This window comes from Helobdella robusta (assembly GCF_000326865.2).
Source record: "Helobdella robusta unplaced genomic scaffold HELROscaffold_116, whole genome shotgun sequence".
In the NCBI taxonomy this organism is placed as follows: Eukaryota; Metazoa; Annelida; class Clitellata; order Rhynchobdellida; family Glossiphoniidae; genus Helobdella; species Helobdella robusta.
In genome coordinates, this window is record NW_008703643.1 from 20,860 (window position 1) to 41,528 (window position 20,669).

At 33.2% G+C, this 20,669-nt stretch overlaps 3 protein-coding genes across 3 annotated transcripts; 2 read left to right on the forward strand and 1 right to left on the reverse strand.

The window, feature by feature from the left end:
- Positions 1 to 246: 246 nt before the first annotated feature.
- Positions 247 to 2,571, forward strand: HELRODRAFT_194947 (hypothetical protein). Its single transcript, XM_009013299.1, has 2 exons — positions 247 to 1,550; positions 2,224 to 2,571. The coding sequence occupies exon 1, from the start codon at positions 293 to 295 to the stop codon at positions 848 to 850; it is 558 nt and encodes a 185-aa protein (XP_009011547.1). The 5' UTR covers positions 247 to 292; the 3' UTR covers positions 851 to 1,550; positions 2,224 to 2,571.
- Positions 2,572 to 2,650: 79 nt separating this feature from the next.
- HELRODRAFT_186276 (hypothetical protein) lies at positions 2,651 to 3,956 on the forward strand. Its single transcript, XM_009013300.1, has one exon. The coding sequence runs from the start codon at positions 2,695 to 2,697 to the stop codon at positions 3,253 to 3,255; it is 561 nt and encodes a 186-aa protein (XP_009011548.1). The 5' UTR covers positions 2,651 to 2,694; the 3' UTR covers positions 3,256 to 3,956.
- Positions 3,957 to 15,967: 12,011 nt separating this feature from the next.
- On the reverse strand, positions 15,968 to 20,396 carry HELRODRAFT_183713 (hypothetical protein; the record flags this gene model as incomplete). Its single annotated transcript, XM_009013301.1, has 2 exons — positions 15,968 to 17,649; positions 20,126 to 20,396. 2 exons carry the CDS (start codon positions 20,394 to 20,396, stop codon positions 15,968 to 15,970), a joined length of 1,953 nt encoding a protein of 650 aa, XP_009011549.1.
- Positions 20,397 to 20,669: the final 273 nt, after the last annotated feature.

The window sequence follows — 20,669 nt, forward strand, 5'->3', positions numbered from 1 at the left end:
TTGGTGAGCAATTCATTTTGTAACAATTTATTTTTTACAACTTATAAACCAAATATTATAAAATTAGCAAATTAATTAACGATCTCTTGGCATCTTTTGCAAATGCAAATCAGCCGGTTGTAAAACTTCTTTGTTTAATCTGTTAGTTAAAATCTTTTGTTGCATTATACGATATTCATTTATGATGAGTTCAAGGGAGTATAAATTGGGCAACAGACGTAAATGTTCCACAATTCAGTAATACACATCTAAAGATACTTTCAGACTCTTGAATTAAACCATCTAATCATAAATGGATAGTCCGGGAGCGCTCTGCAAAGGAGGATGCGGTTTTTATGGCAGCTCAGTGACGGATGGATACTGCTCGCTGTGCTACAAAGAGGAACTCAGAAAGAATCTTCATTTACAAAACAGGCAGTCTTCTAATGTTGCCTCACCTTCAGAATGTAAAAATGAAAATAGAACAAATCGAGCATATGCACTGGATTTGTCGAAAAATTACGGCCTTAATGATAGCGATGTCGCAGAATCATCATCTTTGAACTTGACCTTCGGAGATGTTAGAATAAATTTGAACGACATTTTCAATGAAGAGTTGTCAAATGACGAAGAGCCTGACAATAAAGAAGACACTGAATCTTCAAACGCCAGAAACAAGGCAGAAAATGTGGCATCTAAGACATTTAAAAGAAACAAGTGCCAAGTCTGCAAGAAAAGAGTGGGACTGACTGGTTTTGACTGCAGATGTGGGGGGCTGTTCTGCGGTCTGCACCGATACTCGGACACACATGGTTGCACCTTCAATTACGTGACCCAAGCTCAGAAAGAAAAAGAAAAACCCAAAAATTGAAAAACAAAAAATTGATAAAATTTAGCATTCTTTACATGAAAGTGTACAAATAAATTGTGTACATGTCTTTAAATCTATCAACTTTGATCTGTATTTGTATATGAAATGTAAATAAACTGATTATAGTTAGAAATGTGTTGTTAGTTTAATATTTTGAAATATATTAAAACAATATAATAATTACTAATCTATTAAATTAAAATCACAACTAACATTGCGGCAACAAATGAAAACTCAATAGCTATGTAACAAGATTTGAAGTGCGTCGAGAATTTTTTTTGACATTCAACAACGTGAACGATCATGCCAGGTAAACGTTTCAAATTTTACTTGGCATTATTGGGCACCATTCTTTGTTTGTGGTTGTGAAATGTTTAAATCGAAGCGTTGCAAATAACATAGCATACGTACAAGGAAACTACTACATTTTTTGAAAAGCTTATAAATTTTGTAAATTTGAATTAAATTGTATGAAAAACTATTTTTAAGTTAATTCGCGTTAATAAAAAAAATTTTTTTTAAATATAATCCAGACGTCTTCCGTTTTAAATACATTATATTTAGTCAAAAACATTTATTCAACCAGATATTTCGTTTCAAGTATAAATGTTTATTGTTTACATTGAATGTGAATTTGAATGTATATATTCGCAACTTTGTATTTCGTGGTAGTTTCATATGGGAGTGAACGAATTTGTACTGTTATGTGTGTTTCTCGTCACATTGATAGTGGATATTGCCATAGGCGGCTAGTTGTTCAAATTGTTAGGGGATTTGAAAATTACCGAAATTTAAATTTCTATTATTTTTGGTCAAACTGTAATTTAAAATTCTTTTTAATTTTTAATTAATTAAAAAGTCAAAAGTTTAAACTTTAAAATTTAAATAATAAAATTCTATTTTTAAATATCTTGAAAATTAAAAAATCTAATTTAAATACAGTTCTGTTGCAAACGATTCTCAGCGCTAATCATTCCAACAACTCTTAAGCAAATGCTGACTTGTTCTTCAATTGCAATGTCATATGTTTCGTCTGAAACTTTGGCATAATTTCTCAAATGAATAATACTTATAGCAGGTCTGAAAACGCTGTACGTCATAATTTCCAACAATTCATTTTGAATATCTTTTGAAGTTCATTGATATGATGTTTGTTCAAGCCAATGCAGTGGTTCAGGACTATCTTCTGCACGCAGACGTAGAAGACAGTAAAAATTCGAATCATCATCATGAGAACTTATAGCGGTATTTAGAAAAGACAAAGACATTTTTTCAAATATTTATTTTCAAATATTGAGGGGGTTCAAGATAGGCTTGAGCCCGAAGGGTTAAACTTGGGGGATTCAAGCCCGAAAGCCTGTTCAAGTTGTCAGTGGATATTCCCATCTATCATTAACGTTTCGTTCCTTTGTACTAACCTCAAAATTATTTCAACTCTTTATGCACAAAATATAGCTTGCAAATTTAGTTAATTAAGTTGGTCTGCGTATTTCTAAATTAGCAAATTAATTTAATATCATCTATCAATACATCACTTATGATCGTTATTATGCAAATTTTTTTTAATTAGCCTGCAAAGCATTTCATTTCATTAATACTACAATCGTTGGACTTAGTATTTCAAAATTAGCAAATTTTTTTACTATCATTCGATATTTTTGATGAAAATGCAAATCTCAGGATTATAAAATTCATTGTTAGTTCTCCTTATAATTACAATATTTAGCTTATGCTGCTGGGTAGTATAAGTAGAGCAGAAGTTGTGTGTAGAGACCATACTCGACTACTCGCCATTTGAAGACAAGTTTGAAGAAAATTTCTTGTTGTGAATTATTCAATTAAAAATGGAAGGTAGGGAAGATTTCGGTTTTTGCAAAGGTGGATGTGGGTTTTACGGCAGCTCAGCCACAAATGGATTTTGCTCATTGTGCTGGAAAAATGAAATCAGGAAGAATCCTGAACTAGGTAACAGGCTGACTGCTGATAATCAGCCGACATCCTCTCCTTTCACAATTGAGAATGCATCAAGTAGAAATTGGGAAAATGAAAGTGATGAAGAATTGTCATCATTAAATTTAAGCTTTGGAGAGTCTAGAAGAAATTTAAACGATATTTTTGACGAGAAGTTAAACGACAGTATGCCCAACTTTGAAAACACTGAAACTTCAAACGTCCCAAACAAGGAGGGAAATGTCGCAACTTCAAAAACTAAAAGAAACAAGTGCCACGTTTGTAAGAAAAGAGTGGGTCTGACGGGTTTCGATTGCAGATGTGGCGGGGTGTTTTGCGGTCTGCACCGATATTCAGACACCCACGGATGCACCTTCGATTACAAGGAAGAGGCGCGTAAGGAGATGACAAGGAAAAACCCAAAAGTCTCGTCTCAAAAAATTGAGAAGATTTAATTTGAGTAGGACATTTATAGAAGCAAATGTACTATAATGCGTATTTTTTTCTTTATGTACTATAATCGTGTTCGTTTTGAATTCAATTTCATGCTTATAAGACCGAGAATAAATGATTTGTAATGATTTTCAACGCATGTTTTTAATAAAATTTAATTAAATGAATTATCTCACATTTTGATGACAATTAATTTCTTAATTAAATTATTAAAAATTTAAAAATATCATGATGAGCAAAATGGCGGTTCCGTGTCGACGGCCATAGCAATTAATGAGGCGACAAGAGCTGAAAACCAATTAACTTGCCGAAGATTTAAGGAGCGCGAAAAAATTACTTATCCGCTCGTTTCATTGGACAATAAACTTCGTAAGCATCTGCGCCTCATCATAATTCGAATTGTAATCGTTGCTTGCACTGTGCGCTTAGACTTCTATTCACGCACTTGCATTTGTCTTTCTTGTTTTCATCAATAAATTTGTGTTATTTCTTTATAAATTTGTCAAAAAGATAAACTGATATTATATTAGCATCCGATCATTTAAAAAAATTTCTTTACCACGAGAATTTTTTGATTAAGTTTAAAACTTGAAAATATGCATACGTTGACAATTAACACAAAACAGGCAATTACGTGAATTATTATTGATGAAATAAATTATTAAATGCTTTGAAGATTATATATTCAAAATATGTGCTTTTCTTCATGTTTAATAATATATTCAACAATTACGAACCAACACAATTATATGAACACCAATCACATTGGTTAGCCAGCTAAGGAGTGTGTAGCTTGCGTTACTGGCCTTCGAGCTTTGAAACCAAATTTTTTAAACAGTTAGCGGTCGGTGAAGCAATTATTTGAATTTGCAGTTTCGGCTATCAAAACCATTTATATTTCAACTGAGTAAAACAATCACATTTGAGCTTGAGATAACAACTTTTACATAAACAAGTTTATTGCCTGGTTGTGAGATGAGGTTAGCAAATATGTGACAGCAGCTCATCAAAATTTTGAATATACTCTCGATTGAAAATGGAATAGATATATATTACTTATATTAAAATTACTGACATTCATTTGGATGAACATAACTACATTTTCCCGTTAATACAACCTTGTTTCAAGTTTGTATTAAAAATGTTTTGTTTCGTGATGGACAATAAACACGGACACGGTAAACGTAATATAAATTTAATGTTTGTTTTAAAAAAAATTTAGTAGAGGACAGGAATGACTTCAAATAAAAAAACTTTTGATGAAAAAATAGTTTAATATCATGAGTAAGGAGTGGTGACGTTCTCTTGAATATATACGACGCAATGATGCCTCGGAGATGATGCGATAGGAGCCTAATTTCAATGTTCCATCTTCACCCATGAGGTGCATTTGTTAGCTGGTGTCTGACCAATATTGATGGCACGTTGTTAGCAAAATTCTCTCTTTCTCTCTCTCTCTTTCTGCCACTCTCTCTCTCTCTTTTTCTTTTTCTCTCTTTCCGCCCTTGTTTATGATATTGTTACAGATGCTAGTCGTTAATTTTTTTTCTTATTTTTAAATGTTTTATGAATCCCCTGTTTTTTAGGCTCCTAAATTAGTTTTATGTTTGTCTTTGTCTTCCATTCCATCTTATTCCCATGTATTTGTTTCTTTTTTCATTATGTTTTCGATGTTGTGTCTGCTTTTGAAACTGGTTTGTATATTTTGACTTGTTCGTTTATGATGTTGACAATGTTGTTGCATATGAAAAAGAGTTTTCGATCGAATCATCATTCTTCATTTTTGCTGGCAACTGGCATGCGTGCGTGTTGTGTGGAGTTTTGTAATTTAGTAGAGTTCAATCGTGAAGTGTACACACATATAGGCCAAAATTATTTCAATTCATAATGATGATGATGATGTAGCATACATTCTAGGGTGCATACAATCAGCAGAAACATTGGAACAATATTTCTGACGAGTGACACTAGCATGGTTAGTTTGATTAATATTTGCAAACAACGATACCACAATAGAACAAAGTTAAACTTTATCGAATCAAATGTATGCAATAAAAATTAGAAACATTCATATTAAAACTAGCCAACCTGAATGTATGTTTGCTGATTTGTTGTTTGGAATGTGTACCAGTACATTCTCATACAAATACCTTTTAAAATATCTTTTAGAGGAGTTTGCCCAATTTCAAGTCTACAGGATAGATGAAGTTTTTACATAAAAAATCCAAAGCCACGTAGCAATCTATTATATCCAATCTTTTTTTTTCGTCCAATAACCTTATTGCATACGCTTAACATCAGATGACGTCATCATATTAGTGATGATGTCTGATCTTTAAATTAAAATTATTTTCATTGAAATAGTTTCAAATCAATGTCTCGAAATTCCAAAAATGAATTCGGTATTTTGTTATTGAAAACCAGTTGCAGATTCATTATTAATCCTTCTTTATTTGCGGCCATTCCGCGGAACATTATATTTTTTATTCTGAAAAAATCACCCTTCTCTCTCTCCTTTATCTTTCTCACTCTCTCTCTCTCTCTCTCTCTCTCTCTCTCTTTCTCTTCTCTCTCTCTATCTTTACTTGTTTGCATAATATTTTAGTGCTGTGGGAATAAATTTCAGAATTAAATAAATGTTCACTTTTAGTTTTTAGTATATTTTAACATTTCAAACTTTTATTTCGTCAGCAGTGTATTTGAAATGTATGTTGTGTTAATGAATTTGCGGTTTATTTACAATTCAAATGCCTTTAAATAAACACAAGTAAATAAATAAAAATACAAACATTTGTATGTGAACCTTTATACTGTATTATATACCTAGGCTGTTGTTGTTGTTGTTGTTGTTGTTGTTGTTGTTGTTGTTGTTGTACATACCTATGCACATATAAATATCACACGGAATAAAAAGATGTGGCAAACTTTATTGATTACAAAAAAGCATTAACATGTTTGGTAGGTAAGTAGAAAAAGTAATTTAATAACTAGTCATTTGTACCTTTCAAGAATATACATATGAAAATAAGCCAGAAAAACGACGAAACAACACAAAAAATCATCAACTACACTATAAACAACAGCATAAACCTCAACAACAACAACACGACACATCACTAACAACAACAAACCAACACTAAACAAACTAGCAACCCTTCCAACATGTGTGTTTGTAATAAAATAACAATTAGTTCAAAATTGGAAATTTATGGCCTTAATAAAAGAGTGAATATGAAACAAAAAAAAAAACGATGGGTTCTCAGTTTTGAATAGAAGAAAAGCTTTATGATGCAATGCATTTGGAGAAAGTAATTCATGGAAAACCTGAAAGGAAAATAAATAATAACAAAAATTTATCAAAAAAACTGGAATGACGACAAATCAACTGAAACTATTCAGCATCCAAGAACATGGAAAATACTCCAAGCAGCATGTACAGACATGAAAAACAGCGCTTTTTCAAAAGCCCTAAGCGTCTGACTGAGTACCCTTGAATCACGCGCCAGTATTGGAATGAAGTGGAGTGGTTTAATGTAGGTAGAACGGTTATTAGTATATTATTTCACGACGATTACATCACAGCACGGTAGAACGCAACACAGTGGTACAAACTGTGCAAAAAGCCCAAAACCAGTAAGAGATTTCAGTCAGTGAAATGTGCAAAGTGCTCCTACTACATAAAACACGTCGTCTAAAAACTTGAGTGTGTTCATATTGTGCTCTCACCATGATGGATTATTATTATTGTTCTCTTGCTTCACTGCTCTTCACGACTTGCTATTATAATTACTATTATTTTTTTAACTATATTATTATATTGTTATTATTATTTTTACATTTTTTTTATTAAAACCATACAATGGCTTAATTTGTACTGGCTTATGCATTGACTTGGGGTTAATATTCAGTATCCAGAGCTATATTTTTTATACCAACCATCCCATCCAGCCAATCAGCCAACCAACCAACCAACCAACCAGCCAAACAACCAACCAGCTGATGTAAAATAAATAAAAAGCTTCATTAAACCAGTTATCATATCGTCACATCACCTAATTGTTTTTGTTGCTTGTTAATAAGACCAATCTTATGAAGTAAATTTTAAAATATTTCAGGATTTTATGCAGTGCGCTCGTTATGAGATTGAAGTTTCAGAAGTAAGGTAAGCAAGGTGAAGCAGTATTTTCACGCGTTTTCTATTGTATAGTGCAGACGGCTTTAACGTATTTTATGTGATGGTTGTTATTTGTTGTGTCGTTGGTTGTGGATGTTGTGATTTATGTTGAAGGTGTTGGTGCTGTTGTTGTTGTTGTGTTGTTGTAATTGTTGGATTTATATTGTCGTAGTTGTTGAGATTTATGTGGTTGTTTTTGTTGAAAATGTTGTGAATCTGGTCGTTGTTGTGGTAGTGTTATTGGTAGTAGTAGTTGTTGCTTTTGTTGTGGTTTATGATGTTGTGGTTTATGATGTTGTGGTTGTTGTTGTTGTGGGTGTTGTGGCTTACGTTGTCGTTGCAGATAGAAGCACTCAAAGATTTTTTTTGTTGTCGTCCAAGCGGCAGTGATTGTTGAAGTGCCTGCTAAAGAATGATTTATACTCACCAGAAGATAAGGGTACTTCTTGTTTGTTTGGCATTCTGATCGTCAACAGCAACAACAAAATCCACCGCATAACATATTTATTTACTATCGATGTGTGTTCCTGTGTTTACGTAAGTATGTGATTCTACTGTGCACAAACTGAACATATATTACACGAGTGTAATTTAGTTTTACTAAATTACTACACAGCAATAACCTTCCTAGTACCAACAATCAAGATAACGACATCATCTTGTATTACAGAAATCACATGTCAACAGCATACAAGGTAGATGAAGCTATTTTTAAACATATCATCAATAAAAATGTCACACCAACCAACCCAAATAGTAAAGTAAAACTCCGAATTAATTACAACAATAAAAAGACGTCTCACCTAATACTGAAAAACAACTGCAGTCCTAGAGATAACTCTGAGTTAAAGCGTAATCACTTAATATATGAATTTAATTGCCCCTTTGACGACTGTGCACGTCAACATGACTCATATATCGGGATTACTACTACCTCACTGACTAGAAGGTTTACGATGCATAAACAGATGGTGCTATCAAATCTCATTTGGACTCAACACACTCAATCACAATTAGCCGTGAAATCCTCGACAGCAACACCAAAGTAATATACCAGAACAGCAACTACACGCATCTTAAAATTGCAGAAGCAGTCCTAATCGACATCAATAAACCAAAAATAAATATACAACAAAAAATGACAACCTCACTTCCAACCCGGCGCTTAACCAACAACGAAAACAAAGAAGTAATAAAAACTAGCATCGTAAATAGTGACAAAGAAGAATATGATGCTATCGATGAAGAAAAGGAGACCAAAGAAGATGACCAGCCAATTAAGAAACCTAACACCTAATTCGCATCAAAGTTCAATTTTACAACACCAAAGTTAATTTTTACAACGTGATGCTATCGATGAAGAAAAGGAGTAATAAATATCTTTTGTAATAAATATTTTCAAACAACTTTCAAATTCACATTTTTTAGAAAACACATTCACATTAACGCTCAATTAATACATTTGAAATTTTCAAACACGCAAGCCAAACGGAGGCAATTTTTTTTATTCCAAACAGAAGATAAAATTCGACTGTCTGGCGGTAGAGCAGTAAATTGGTTCAAATGGAACAGGTGCCCACATGAAAGGCATTTTTCCCACCAAATCATAAATGAAGAAAATTTTTTAAATTTGTGAAAATCTCTATCATATTTACACTACAATAGGCAGTATTTTATAAATTAAACAGCGACGAATTTAATGATTAATGAAAAGCGATGGAGACAGATGCAGAGGCTGAAATAGGCTGAAAACGAAAATTAAAAGACGTGATGTTTGATTTTTAAAAGAAACGTTAGAAAAGTCAAATGCCGTAGCAAAAGTTTCTGAGATATAAAACTAAAAGGTCTTCAACCTCAGAAGTTACCTCCAAAAACAATGTAACACTCTGGGACCCTGGAATTTCACAGCACTGAGACACACAAATATTTTGCATCGGTGTTATACACACGCACACACGCACGCACACACATGACACGCATATTTTTAACATTGTGTGGCTAACGTGTAAAGACCTAATCATGAATGATGCATTGAGACTCATTAACCAATCCGCAGATAAAAACAAAACTTTCCTCATTTTTCATTCATCACAATAAGATAAGAAAAAAGCAAATTAATCTACAAACGTCAATTTTTCCCGCCAGTGTCCTGTGTTAATTTGTCGTAGCGTGCGTAAAAATTTTTCATGGTATGGTTTAATTGGCTTCGACTGAAAATTCACTACAATGAAATGTAGTTTTAGGAATATGCCACAATTTTCACGGTATAAGATGCATAAAAAGTGAACCGAGTTCAAAACACTGGTTCATTTTTTTTTAGTTTTTTATTTAAATTTCCCATAAATTTTTTTTTGCAACATGTCCTTTTGAAGATAAGATTAATACAGCTTTCATGCACTTAAACTGATTACAAATCTTTATGGGGTAGAAAATCTATTTTTTTAAATTTTAAATAAAAAAAATTGTTTTTTTTTTTAAATATCTCTTTTCAACCATTTTAAGAAATGGAGTGAGTACTATACTCATTCCAAAGCAGCTTCAAAGAAACGTTAAATTTATTTTTCTTTTTTATAATCTTTTTTTTTATCTTTTAAAGACATCAACGTCTGCTAAAGTTTTGTTCGTTTATTTAATGTTAAAAGTAATTAATAAATAGTTTTTAAAGGTTATTTTGTTGAAATTATTCATTAAAAAGTCAACGTATCAAACATTTAAATAAAGTCAGCACTTAATTAAACTAGATTCATAATTAAAATTCAATGCAAGGCTGTAAACTACCCTCCTTTAAGTTCTTTAATTTTACTGATTTTTAAAATTTTAAAACTGAAAACTACAAAAAATTCGTCACAATGAACGTATGGCAGCTGAGAAAGATTTATAGTGGCTCCATTTAGAAACGTTAACAACGGTTCAACTGATATAAAAGCATAAAAAGATCGCAGTTTCAATCATGGTTTTTACCATCCGACATTTTCAAATCAAAGAACAAAAATCAGTGTATAAACTTAACGCACGAGAAAAATTATCCACTCAATTTTTATCCAGATGTTTTTACTGAAGAATATTAAATGTTTTTTTGGTAGAGCTTGCGGTAAACGTCCGTGAATGATGAATCGTGCAGACTGGTACGCATGGTTGGTCATTTTGTGGCCGCTCTGTGTGACGAGCTCGTAAGGATTGTGTTGAAGCGAGTGTTGCTGCTGTTATTCAGACAGAAGGAGATAAGTAGGGATTGAACAGGAAGTAAAATACATGTGTGTGTGCGTGTGCGTGTGTGTGTGGAGTGCTACAAAAGATATAATTGTTTGATTGTCTCTTCAGAAGGCGTGTTAATCATTTCGATGGTGTCTCTCTTAAACGATCTATGATTTTTTATTCTAATCATTTCTACTTATTATGCTGCCAGATAATAATTTTATATACACACATCCACACACGCACGCACGCACACATACACACACGCACACACATACTTACACACATCCACACACACACACAAATACACATAAAATATTTTTTTTTTGATTGAATATTACACACTCAGCAGAAGCCAAGAGTAGCGATAGTATTTTTAAAACCACCTAATTGGATCTTCGACTACAGATATTTGATGCAATACAAAAAGAAATGCCAACAGGGGTTACTGTAACTTGATACGTTCTACCGATTGAATAAACTGACTCCAATGTATCAATGCAAACAATTCTGAAGTAAAAAAACTGAACTTAGTCTATTACGGTGACAAAAAAAATATCCTTCTAACAAGATTGAAAAAATGAAAAATGACGAAAAAATATTACTATGGGATAAAATTAAAAAAAAAACGTTTTAAATTAAAAAAAAAACGCTAGAATTTTTAAAATGAAAAAATTATTTGAACGAAAAATTTCATTCTCTGATGTTTTAAGTACATCTCGTTTCACATTTACATCTTCATCAATAATTCAGACGAAGTTCCCGTCAGTTGATGTAACGGTAAAGCAATCGTGACGTGGGAGCATGAACGTTCGCGAAAGCATCGGCCACTCCAGTCCATTCCACGCCATGAATATTCACACCAGAAAATGATCGGTGTGTTGGTTGGCCGAAATTGTAGGGTGTCATGTCTCATGTTCTTGCTATGGCGCGGTGACCCGGTTCGAAAGCTTTCTCAGCGGAACTTCATTAAACGTCCGACGTGTTCACCCGAACGAACGTAACTTATTGAGAGTCGTCTTGTGTCGAGGCAAGATAATAATTTAATTTGCAACAACGATGTCGGTAGGGAGGACTGTTAAAATATGCCAAGTTTTTGAATCTACCGTATCGTACACACCACACAACACACAACACCACACACACACCACACACACCACACACACCACACACAACACCACACACACCACACACACACTCACACACACAAACACTTTTACAAATGTTCATAGAAACAACGCAATCTTGGGTGCGTATAAGCTTTTAAATAATGTGTGTTTGTGTGTGTGTGTGTGTGTGTGTGTGTGTGTGTGTGTGTGTGTTGAATATTAACAACTAGAAACCAATGATAAAATCAGTGATATTTTCTTTCATTTTTTTTTCCAAATTCTGGAAACTTTTCTGGTTGCCAAACTCGTCCAGTTGATAAACTGACCATGTAGAATAAATTAACAGGCATGTTTATTATGATCGCCCGGTCAGTCAGACAGCTGCTGTTTTATGGGAGGCCATCAAATAAGAAATTTGTTCCTTCTACAAAAACATTGCTCCAATTATTAATGCAATACGCAGAGTAGGGTAGACTCGGTTCGTGTATTATATGTTCAGTTAGTGCACAGTAGAATCACGTACTTACGTAAACACAAAAACACACATATGCAGATACAATGGTTTGATTAAGAGTTTTAACACAACACACACCATCAAATCCGACCAACACGTAAGCTTAACTGAAATTAGATAAATATGTTCAGTAAAATGAACATTCCAACCCATATAAATCTTCTATATTAAACAAAATTAAATAATTTAGGAGTAAACATTTCTGCAATACTATTAAAATTGGAAACGCATTTCCATATAAATAAACGAAAAACCACACACCACACACAATGCAAATGATGGGTGGACGACTCTGCGATTGAACCTGGTTACTGTCAACATAGCAGAGGCAGAGAGAGAGAGAGAACCAGACACTTCAACCACTTAACTATATTATATTTTAAGATACTAAATTGATTCTATTATTACTGTTTAGTACTTATTGAGAGCCTTATAAATAATATCACAGAATCGCTTCATAAAAGTTCAATAGTTACGTAAAATTTTGTTCTTTATTTTTAGGCAACTGATGGCCTAACATCACTCTGAATGTTGTTACTGCTGAATTCGATCAGGGTGTTTCAACAAAATCAGCTGTCTACACAAACTCGAGAAGAATTTGACGATTGATCCTTGCCTGTTCTCACATTGGTATTGATTTTACGAAGCATGAGAAGAACATATTCATATACACATTCATATAATGCGGAAAATGCGGTGATATTTTTTAATAACTGTATATATGACAGTCTGAGCCCAAACATACATATAAATATATTTATATATAACATAACATAGCGTAACGTAAGTTTTTGTATACCTCTGGCAGAAAATGTACATATAAATGTTAAATTGTACTAAAATTAGAAGAAAGAGCCTTCGAATACTACAAGTTACATTAAAAATTGCACATAATTGAATTTAGTTTTGTGATAATAATTATTAAAATAATATTTATTCAATATTTATTATTACGTTATAGCAGCGGTTTGAAACAATATGACATACTGACCCGTGGTAAGTAACATGGCTGCTTATTTACTACATCCATTGCTCAGAAACTGTCTCGAGATCGTATTCTCTACTTGTCTAATAATTCATCTGTGTGTGTTTGTGTGTGTGTGTTGATGTGTGTCTAATAATTCATGTGTGTGTGTATTGGTATATATGTGTATGTGTTCATGTGTGTGTATGTGTGTGTGTGCATTGGTATATACGTGTATGTGTTCATGTGTGTGTGTGTTGTGTGTGTGTTGTATGTGTTGTGTGTGTGTGTTGTGTGTGTATGTGTGTGTGTGTGAGTGTATTTAGTAGATCGAGTTGTCGAGGTTGCACGTGTCTACGCGTTTGTATGTATTTGTGCACAATTGAATGTTTATTAGGGAATGACTTTATTTGTATCAATGTGTTGGCATGAAATGTGTATGTATTTATATGTTTTCGTGAGCGTGTGTGATATTGTGGTCGCGTGTTTATGTGTATGTGTGTGCGAGATATAGAGAGAAACATACATCTGTCATCTTGTTTGTGAACGCTCATGTTTCCTTATATGTGGATTGTGTTTGTTTATGACCTGACTGAACGATTGGTCGTTCGTTCGTGTTTTTTCTTCGTTCGGAGGCTTTGTGTACATCAGTGGAAGTTTGGGCTAGTGTGGATTTATGTCTTTATTATACAAGTTAGCGATAATGATGTTTTTTTTGGTGTATCCGAAGATATTTTCAGCTGTGGTGTGTTTGGCTGTTTGAGTGTCTGTTTGGATGTATGTTTGAATATCTGCATGTTTGTCCTTTCCGTGTCAGTTGTTGGCTTGCATGCTCGCCTCTTTTGTCTGCATCATAACTGGTAAAATAACCACTTTGATATTTTTCACACATTCAATCCAGCAAACATAGTTAATGCGTTTGATTTCATCCTAATATGTAGAAATATTCCTCATAAACCATTTATTCTTTGTTATTTATTTGACTGGGTTTGAAGTTCTACTGAATAATTTTATTCGAATATTCATGAACAACTTTAATAAATGCGTGTTTATACATTTCGTTTGCAACCTGAGGTGGTTGTGAGGGAATGATTCGTTGCTTAATAACGTGTTTGATGTGGCGTTCCAACTTAATAAAGTAGGCATCTATCCAAAAATCTCCTCACAACCCAACAATGCGGCCAGCTTTGATCTTTCACTCGCGAAATATTATTTTTATTTAAAAATGTTTCTAAATAAAATTATTCCATACCTCTTCTTAGACAACGACTTTGTAATAAATTGTATGTGTGTATATGTATGTGTGTGTGTGTGTACGTGTGTGTGTGTGTGTATGTATGTGTGTGTGTGTGAGTAATTATGAATCTTCTTCGTGCATCAACTTTAAATAAATTTTTAAAATGAAATCAATGTTTCTATTGTTTTTGTATCTTTATCACCACTATTACTACTATTACTACTACTACTACTACTACTACTTCTACTACTACTACTACTACTACTAGTACTACCACTACTATAATAATAATAATAATAATAATAATAAATAATAATAGTAATAAAAATAATAATGTGTCATATTAATTTAGAGTTAGAACTGGTTGATGGTATATTTGCAAGGTGTTTAGCTCTAGCGTCGTCTACATGTTAACAAACCAAAGCTTACCCAGCCGTCCATCTTTTCAAGGCTGTAAATGGGCAGACGACGTAAGTTGTCGCATTTTGGCCGGCGAGATGGCCCAGTGGTTCAAATGCGCGCTGAGTCAAACCTCTCAATGGCTATCATATACTCAGTGTTTATGATGCGGTGATTGCGCGTGCACATAAATACATGTGCACCTCGTGTGAAAAGGATAAACGGCCTTTGTGGCGAAGATGGATGTTTCAAATCAACGGCTGAAGATATGAAGAACATAATAAAAAAGATATAAAGAGAATATATCTGTAAGTGGTTCTGCGTATGTCAGAGCTGCAATAATAAAGACTAAAAAAAATGTTACCTGAAATGGCACAGTTATTTGACTAAATACATTCAATAAATTCGTCTACACTACAAAATGAAGTTAGAGAAAGATATTATGCCTATGGACGGACAAAAGCCCTAAACCACGACGAAAAAAAATCGCTATAATGTGGAACTCGCAAATAATTTCAGATAGAAAGATTAACGCCAACCGAACAGATAACCCCGTTTTTAATTAGATTGAAAAAATTAATTGAAAATACGATACACAAAAATTTTGGTTTTGAATGCGTGTTTATTTTATTTATTTTTTCGTTTTGAACTATCTACTGTTAGAAAAATCGAAAAAGTATATAAATAGGAAGCTAACTAAAGCTAACTTTCATCAATAATTACATACAAATATATATATATATATATTGTTATATACTATATTTATATATATATAATTATAAGTTAAATTTTTTGATGGTTGGGGCTAAACCTAACATCAATTCCTGGTTACACTTTTGGCAACAATGGTTCCACCTGATTTGTGGGTACTAACAACACTTAGGTATGACTGTGTTTTTTCTTATTTCAACGTTTACTGATAAGTATATATTCTCTGATTATTATTATTAATTTTTCATTTTAAATTTTCAATAAAATTGAATTTCTGTGAAACAGTTGGCTGTTTAAAAAAATGGCATTTATAAAATGAAAACAATTTTCCAGAGATATAAGTCTGTTCTTAAAAATAAATAATCCAGCAATAGCATTTTTTATTGCGTTCTGCAAAGCATGAATGTTCTCTTAATCAGTTGCTGATTCTAAATCATTATTGCCGGAATATTTTGATGATAATTCACCTGCTTTGTCAGCTACCTTTTTTTTTTTATTGAAAAACGAAATTGCAAAAATAACTGGCAAAACTAACAAAACCAATAAAAACCACAAATTATTTAACTCGATTTTAAACAGTTCACTGGAGGTGGAATAAGTTATATATGCAGACGCATTTGCTGTTGCAAAAAAGTTTCTATTTGCAGCTGTTGCAGAAAAGTTTGTATTTGCAGTAGTGGTAGAATAAACTTCAACACAGGAAATGACCCTTCTATCTCCGTTTTTCACTTCCACACAGGTTTGATTTTTGCATCTTCCGTTTAAAAGATCGCATCCGGCTTCAAACACTTCCAATTCTGCCAGTGAGGTAACACCTTCATGCAGTCTTTCATCCGATTGTTGGATGATGACAAATTGTGAAAAGATGGTGAAGTCTTCACATAAAACAACCATGGGGTTTCCACTTTGTATCGCTTTTTCTGGTCCATATCCGCACAAGTTAGTTTGAGTTCTTAGGTCGTTTTTGGAAGTTGTGTCTAATGTTTCGTTGAGTCTAACGACAAACCTGTCCATACGACCTACAATATGCAAAACTGCATTAAGTCTTCCATAGGCTCTAATGAAACCAACGCAGTATAAATTGAGTAGGTCGACAGCCATCCAAGCTGGCATAGAATCAAAGATGTGGGATATAAAATATCCATTGTGTATGCCGTCAGTTAGGTATACTGGGCTTATTAAAAACAGACCGTGGCTTGTTTCTAGAGGCCAAATCGAACTGTAATATGGAGGTTTATGAAGAGCTATATTTTTCCTATAAACCTCACATTGGTACCACTTGTTTCTGACCTTACCAGGGGGACAGACGCATTCAACGTAATCGTCATCATTCACCATGGACTCAATGCATCCCATTCCATTGGGACAACCTCCTCCACCAGATGAGCAATCTCTTTCTCTGCATGAATCACCTCTCCATCCCGGATCGCATCCTTCAGGACATTTTTCTGTTATTTCGTAACTTCCGTTGTTTCTGTTCCTGCAGTGAGAATAAGTCGATACTCCTCGTTGGAAGTCGTATTGGGAGCGTGTTGAAAATATTGTGGTCTTGTCTTGGTAGTTTTTATGATAACACTCGCAAACTTCGTTCAAATCATATGTGCATTTTTCACATATCTGTTCTTGCACGTAACCTAGAGTTACTTGATGCTCTTGGAAACAACTGCAGCTACCATTTTTGATTGTTTGAAAGAATGTGTGATTCGTTTCAAAGCAAAAATGTGCGCACATCTCGAGAGTGGAAAAAGCTGGTAAGATCATCACGATATCCTCAGGTTGATGATTATCCACACTCAAAAAGGCGTCATGCATGACTCGTGGCTTGCTTTTGTAGACGGAATACGAATCACTTCCACCACAAGCATCATCATTGTCACAGATAACATCACACTGGGATGAAGCCACTACTGAATCTAACCTTTCAATACAGTTGCATTCTTCTCCATCCTTCAAAGCTATCATACTGTTATTTTCATCTGTGCACTCCTGTGAACATTCATCCACTGAGCCAACTGATGCAACTGTCTTCGTTGAGCTGATGTTTCGATAGCATCCAATGTAAGATTCTTTCAAGTCGATTGCTGCATGGGCTACTGGGTTGATGGAAGTAAATAATAATAATAATACGCAAATTATTAAAGACATTAAAAGAAATTCAAATTCCGAAAGCGGATTTGTTTATTTTAAGTTTTGTTTTTATGCTGTTTACAAATTTTGTGACTTGGTGATATAACGTGACTTCGATGGCTCAATTCGTTTGTTTTAAAATCATATTCAAATCATAATTTGGAGCTGAATTTTTTTCTTCATTCGTTACCATCTTGAAAGAACATAAGTTTTGAGATACATGAAAAATGCTAACGGATAATTATGTAGATAGAAATATTAGAAATATTAACGAATAACCCAAAGTACGAAAAATCAATGAAACGTACATTTTATAAATTTATGATTTAAATATGTAAATATGAAATAATTCAATGGAATAATAATTATTATGATTCTTATAATTATAGAAATAATAATTAAAATAATAATAATTTAAATAATATTATTATTATTATCATTATGGAAATTATTTTCCATTTTTTAAAATAATTCGATATTGATTTTAAAATACTGATTCGTAATAATGTAGTAATACCAGCAGCAGTAACAACAACAACAACGACAACAAATTATGTCAATGATATGATGAAGATTTATAAAAATAAAAAAAAACAATGAATTCAATAAAACAATGATAATAATTCAACGGCGAGAAGGTAAAGCGTCTGACCATTCTAACGCAGAAACCATGTTCAAATGCTAACGAATCCTCGTCTATCACATGATAATAACAATAACGGTCATATTAATAACAACAACAGTAGCAACAACAACAATAATAGTGATAATGATATCACCAATAGCAATGTCAAAAAATATTCTTTTTGCTGTTATTATTATTATTATTATTATTATTATTAGCAATAACATTATTATTGCTATTTTTATTGTTATTTAAACGTGATCACAATAAGATAAGGTATAAAAAGACAGTAGAATTTGTTTCAAATACTGCCTTTGACATATAAAAAAGTATTTGAAACATGACCAAGCACACACGCAGTTCCGAAGATAAAATTAAATAAATTTTAGACATCTGTCAGATTTCAGATCTGGTTTCAAATTCAATCCCTTTTGTGCAATTTTTAACTTTATCAATGTTCAATCTTTTAAAATCATGGCAAAAATAAAAGACAATAAACGTCTTATGGGTGTATTGGAGCAGAAATAAATAAGCTAAGTAATGTTTCAAAATTATGAATAAACAGCAAAAATGGATTTGAAATTTTATTGAGTGATATATATATATAAAGTGGCCAAGGTAGTTGCACATCCTTACATTCAGATTTTCAAAATAAATAATTTTTTTTTCATTTACCTCGACTCGTAGGATGATTTATACAGGAAACTTTGAAAAGAAATTCGCAGACATTGCTGGTTTCATTGTTGATGCGCACGTGAAGAAAATTTGTTTGAGACCCACACTTAAGGAAATAAAATACGTGCAAAATTCCAATCTTCTTTTCTTGTTTTTCCAAACTATTTTTGGCTTTCTCTCTTTCTTAGTGTTCTTTCTTGTTCTTTATCTCTTTTTCTCTCTTCCTTTCACTCTTTTATTTCATCTTCTTTTTTTCTTTTTTTTTTGGTTGTACTCAGTTCTTTCCTCATCATTTAAAATTTTTTAATTTTTCAAAATGAAGAAGACGTACAGAGATGTGATTCGTTCAATCCTACATTCGCATAGGTTAGGGGGAGATTGAAGAGAGAGTTACAGCGACAACGACTACGGTGACGAATGTTTGTTCAATTTGTTTCATTAATATTTTTCAATGATTGATCACGCTCCTGACACGTAGCAATTTATTCCTCTCCAGTGTGCCTGCAAAGAAAACCATTTGCAAATTGCACGCTCTCCGCGCTCAAATCTCTTTTTTTTTCCCTCAACGTTCTTGAAAAAATTTTATATGTTAAATAAATTGGACCTCGTTCTCCCGCCCTCACACACACGCACACGCACACACACATGCACTTACACACACACACACACTTACACAAACAAACATACATACAAACAAACACACACACTCACATTTATGCATGCTTACACACACACATACACATCTACTTACATACATATACACACCAACATACTTATACATACACAAACACCACACAAACACCACACACACATACACACACATAAACATATACACACACACATACATACATATAAAAACACATACATACATATATATAATTAATAGGATGATGAATGAATTTATAAAGGTTGAGAGCAGTTTTGTGGAATTAAGTAATCGTCTCAAACAATAAAAGCCACTCTATCATTTTCCAGGCTTCATCCACAAACTCATCATCCCCATCGTAATGTCATCATTGTTTATTTTTCTGATTCATATTAATAATAATAATATTATTATTATTTATTGTCATTTTGATTATTATTATTATTACCATCATCATCATCACCATCGCCATCACCATCATCGTCACCATCATCACCATCATCATCATCATCATCTTCTACTTCTTCCTCCTCCTCCTCTTTAACAATCACATCGAGCGCCATGAACGTCATTAAAGACATCTCCATCGATTTCACCCCAGCCACGAGCCCATCCACAGTAAGCACAGTGACGTCATCGTCGTCGTCTTCATCATCGCCACCATCATCTTCCTCATCATCATCGTCATAGTCGTTGCCACCATGGTCGCCAGCATCGTCAAGATCGACGATGATGTCATATTTTTTTATGTCACTCTCTTCCGCCATCATCTTCATCGTCACCGTCCCTCCACTATCGTCCTAGCGCTATTCTCAATGCTGCCATTCTTATTCTCCAACATTAGTCAACATTTTTAATTTTTTAAAATTAACACTTCATCCAATTTGTGTTGATCGGTTGGGGAAATTATGAGTGGGGGCACATTTTGAAGAGTAATAGAATGCAGAAACAATGGGTATAAGATCAGACGTATAACGAAACACACACACGCCCAAACAAACATAAACAAACACACACACACACACTAACTCACATACACG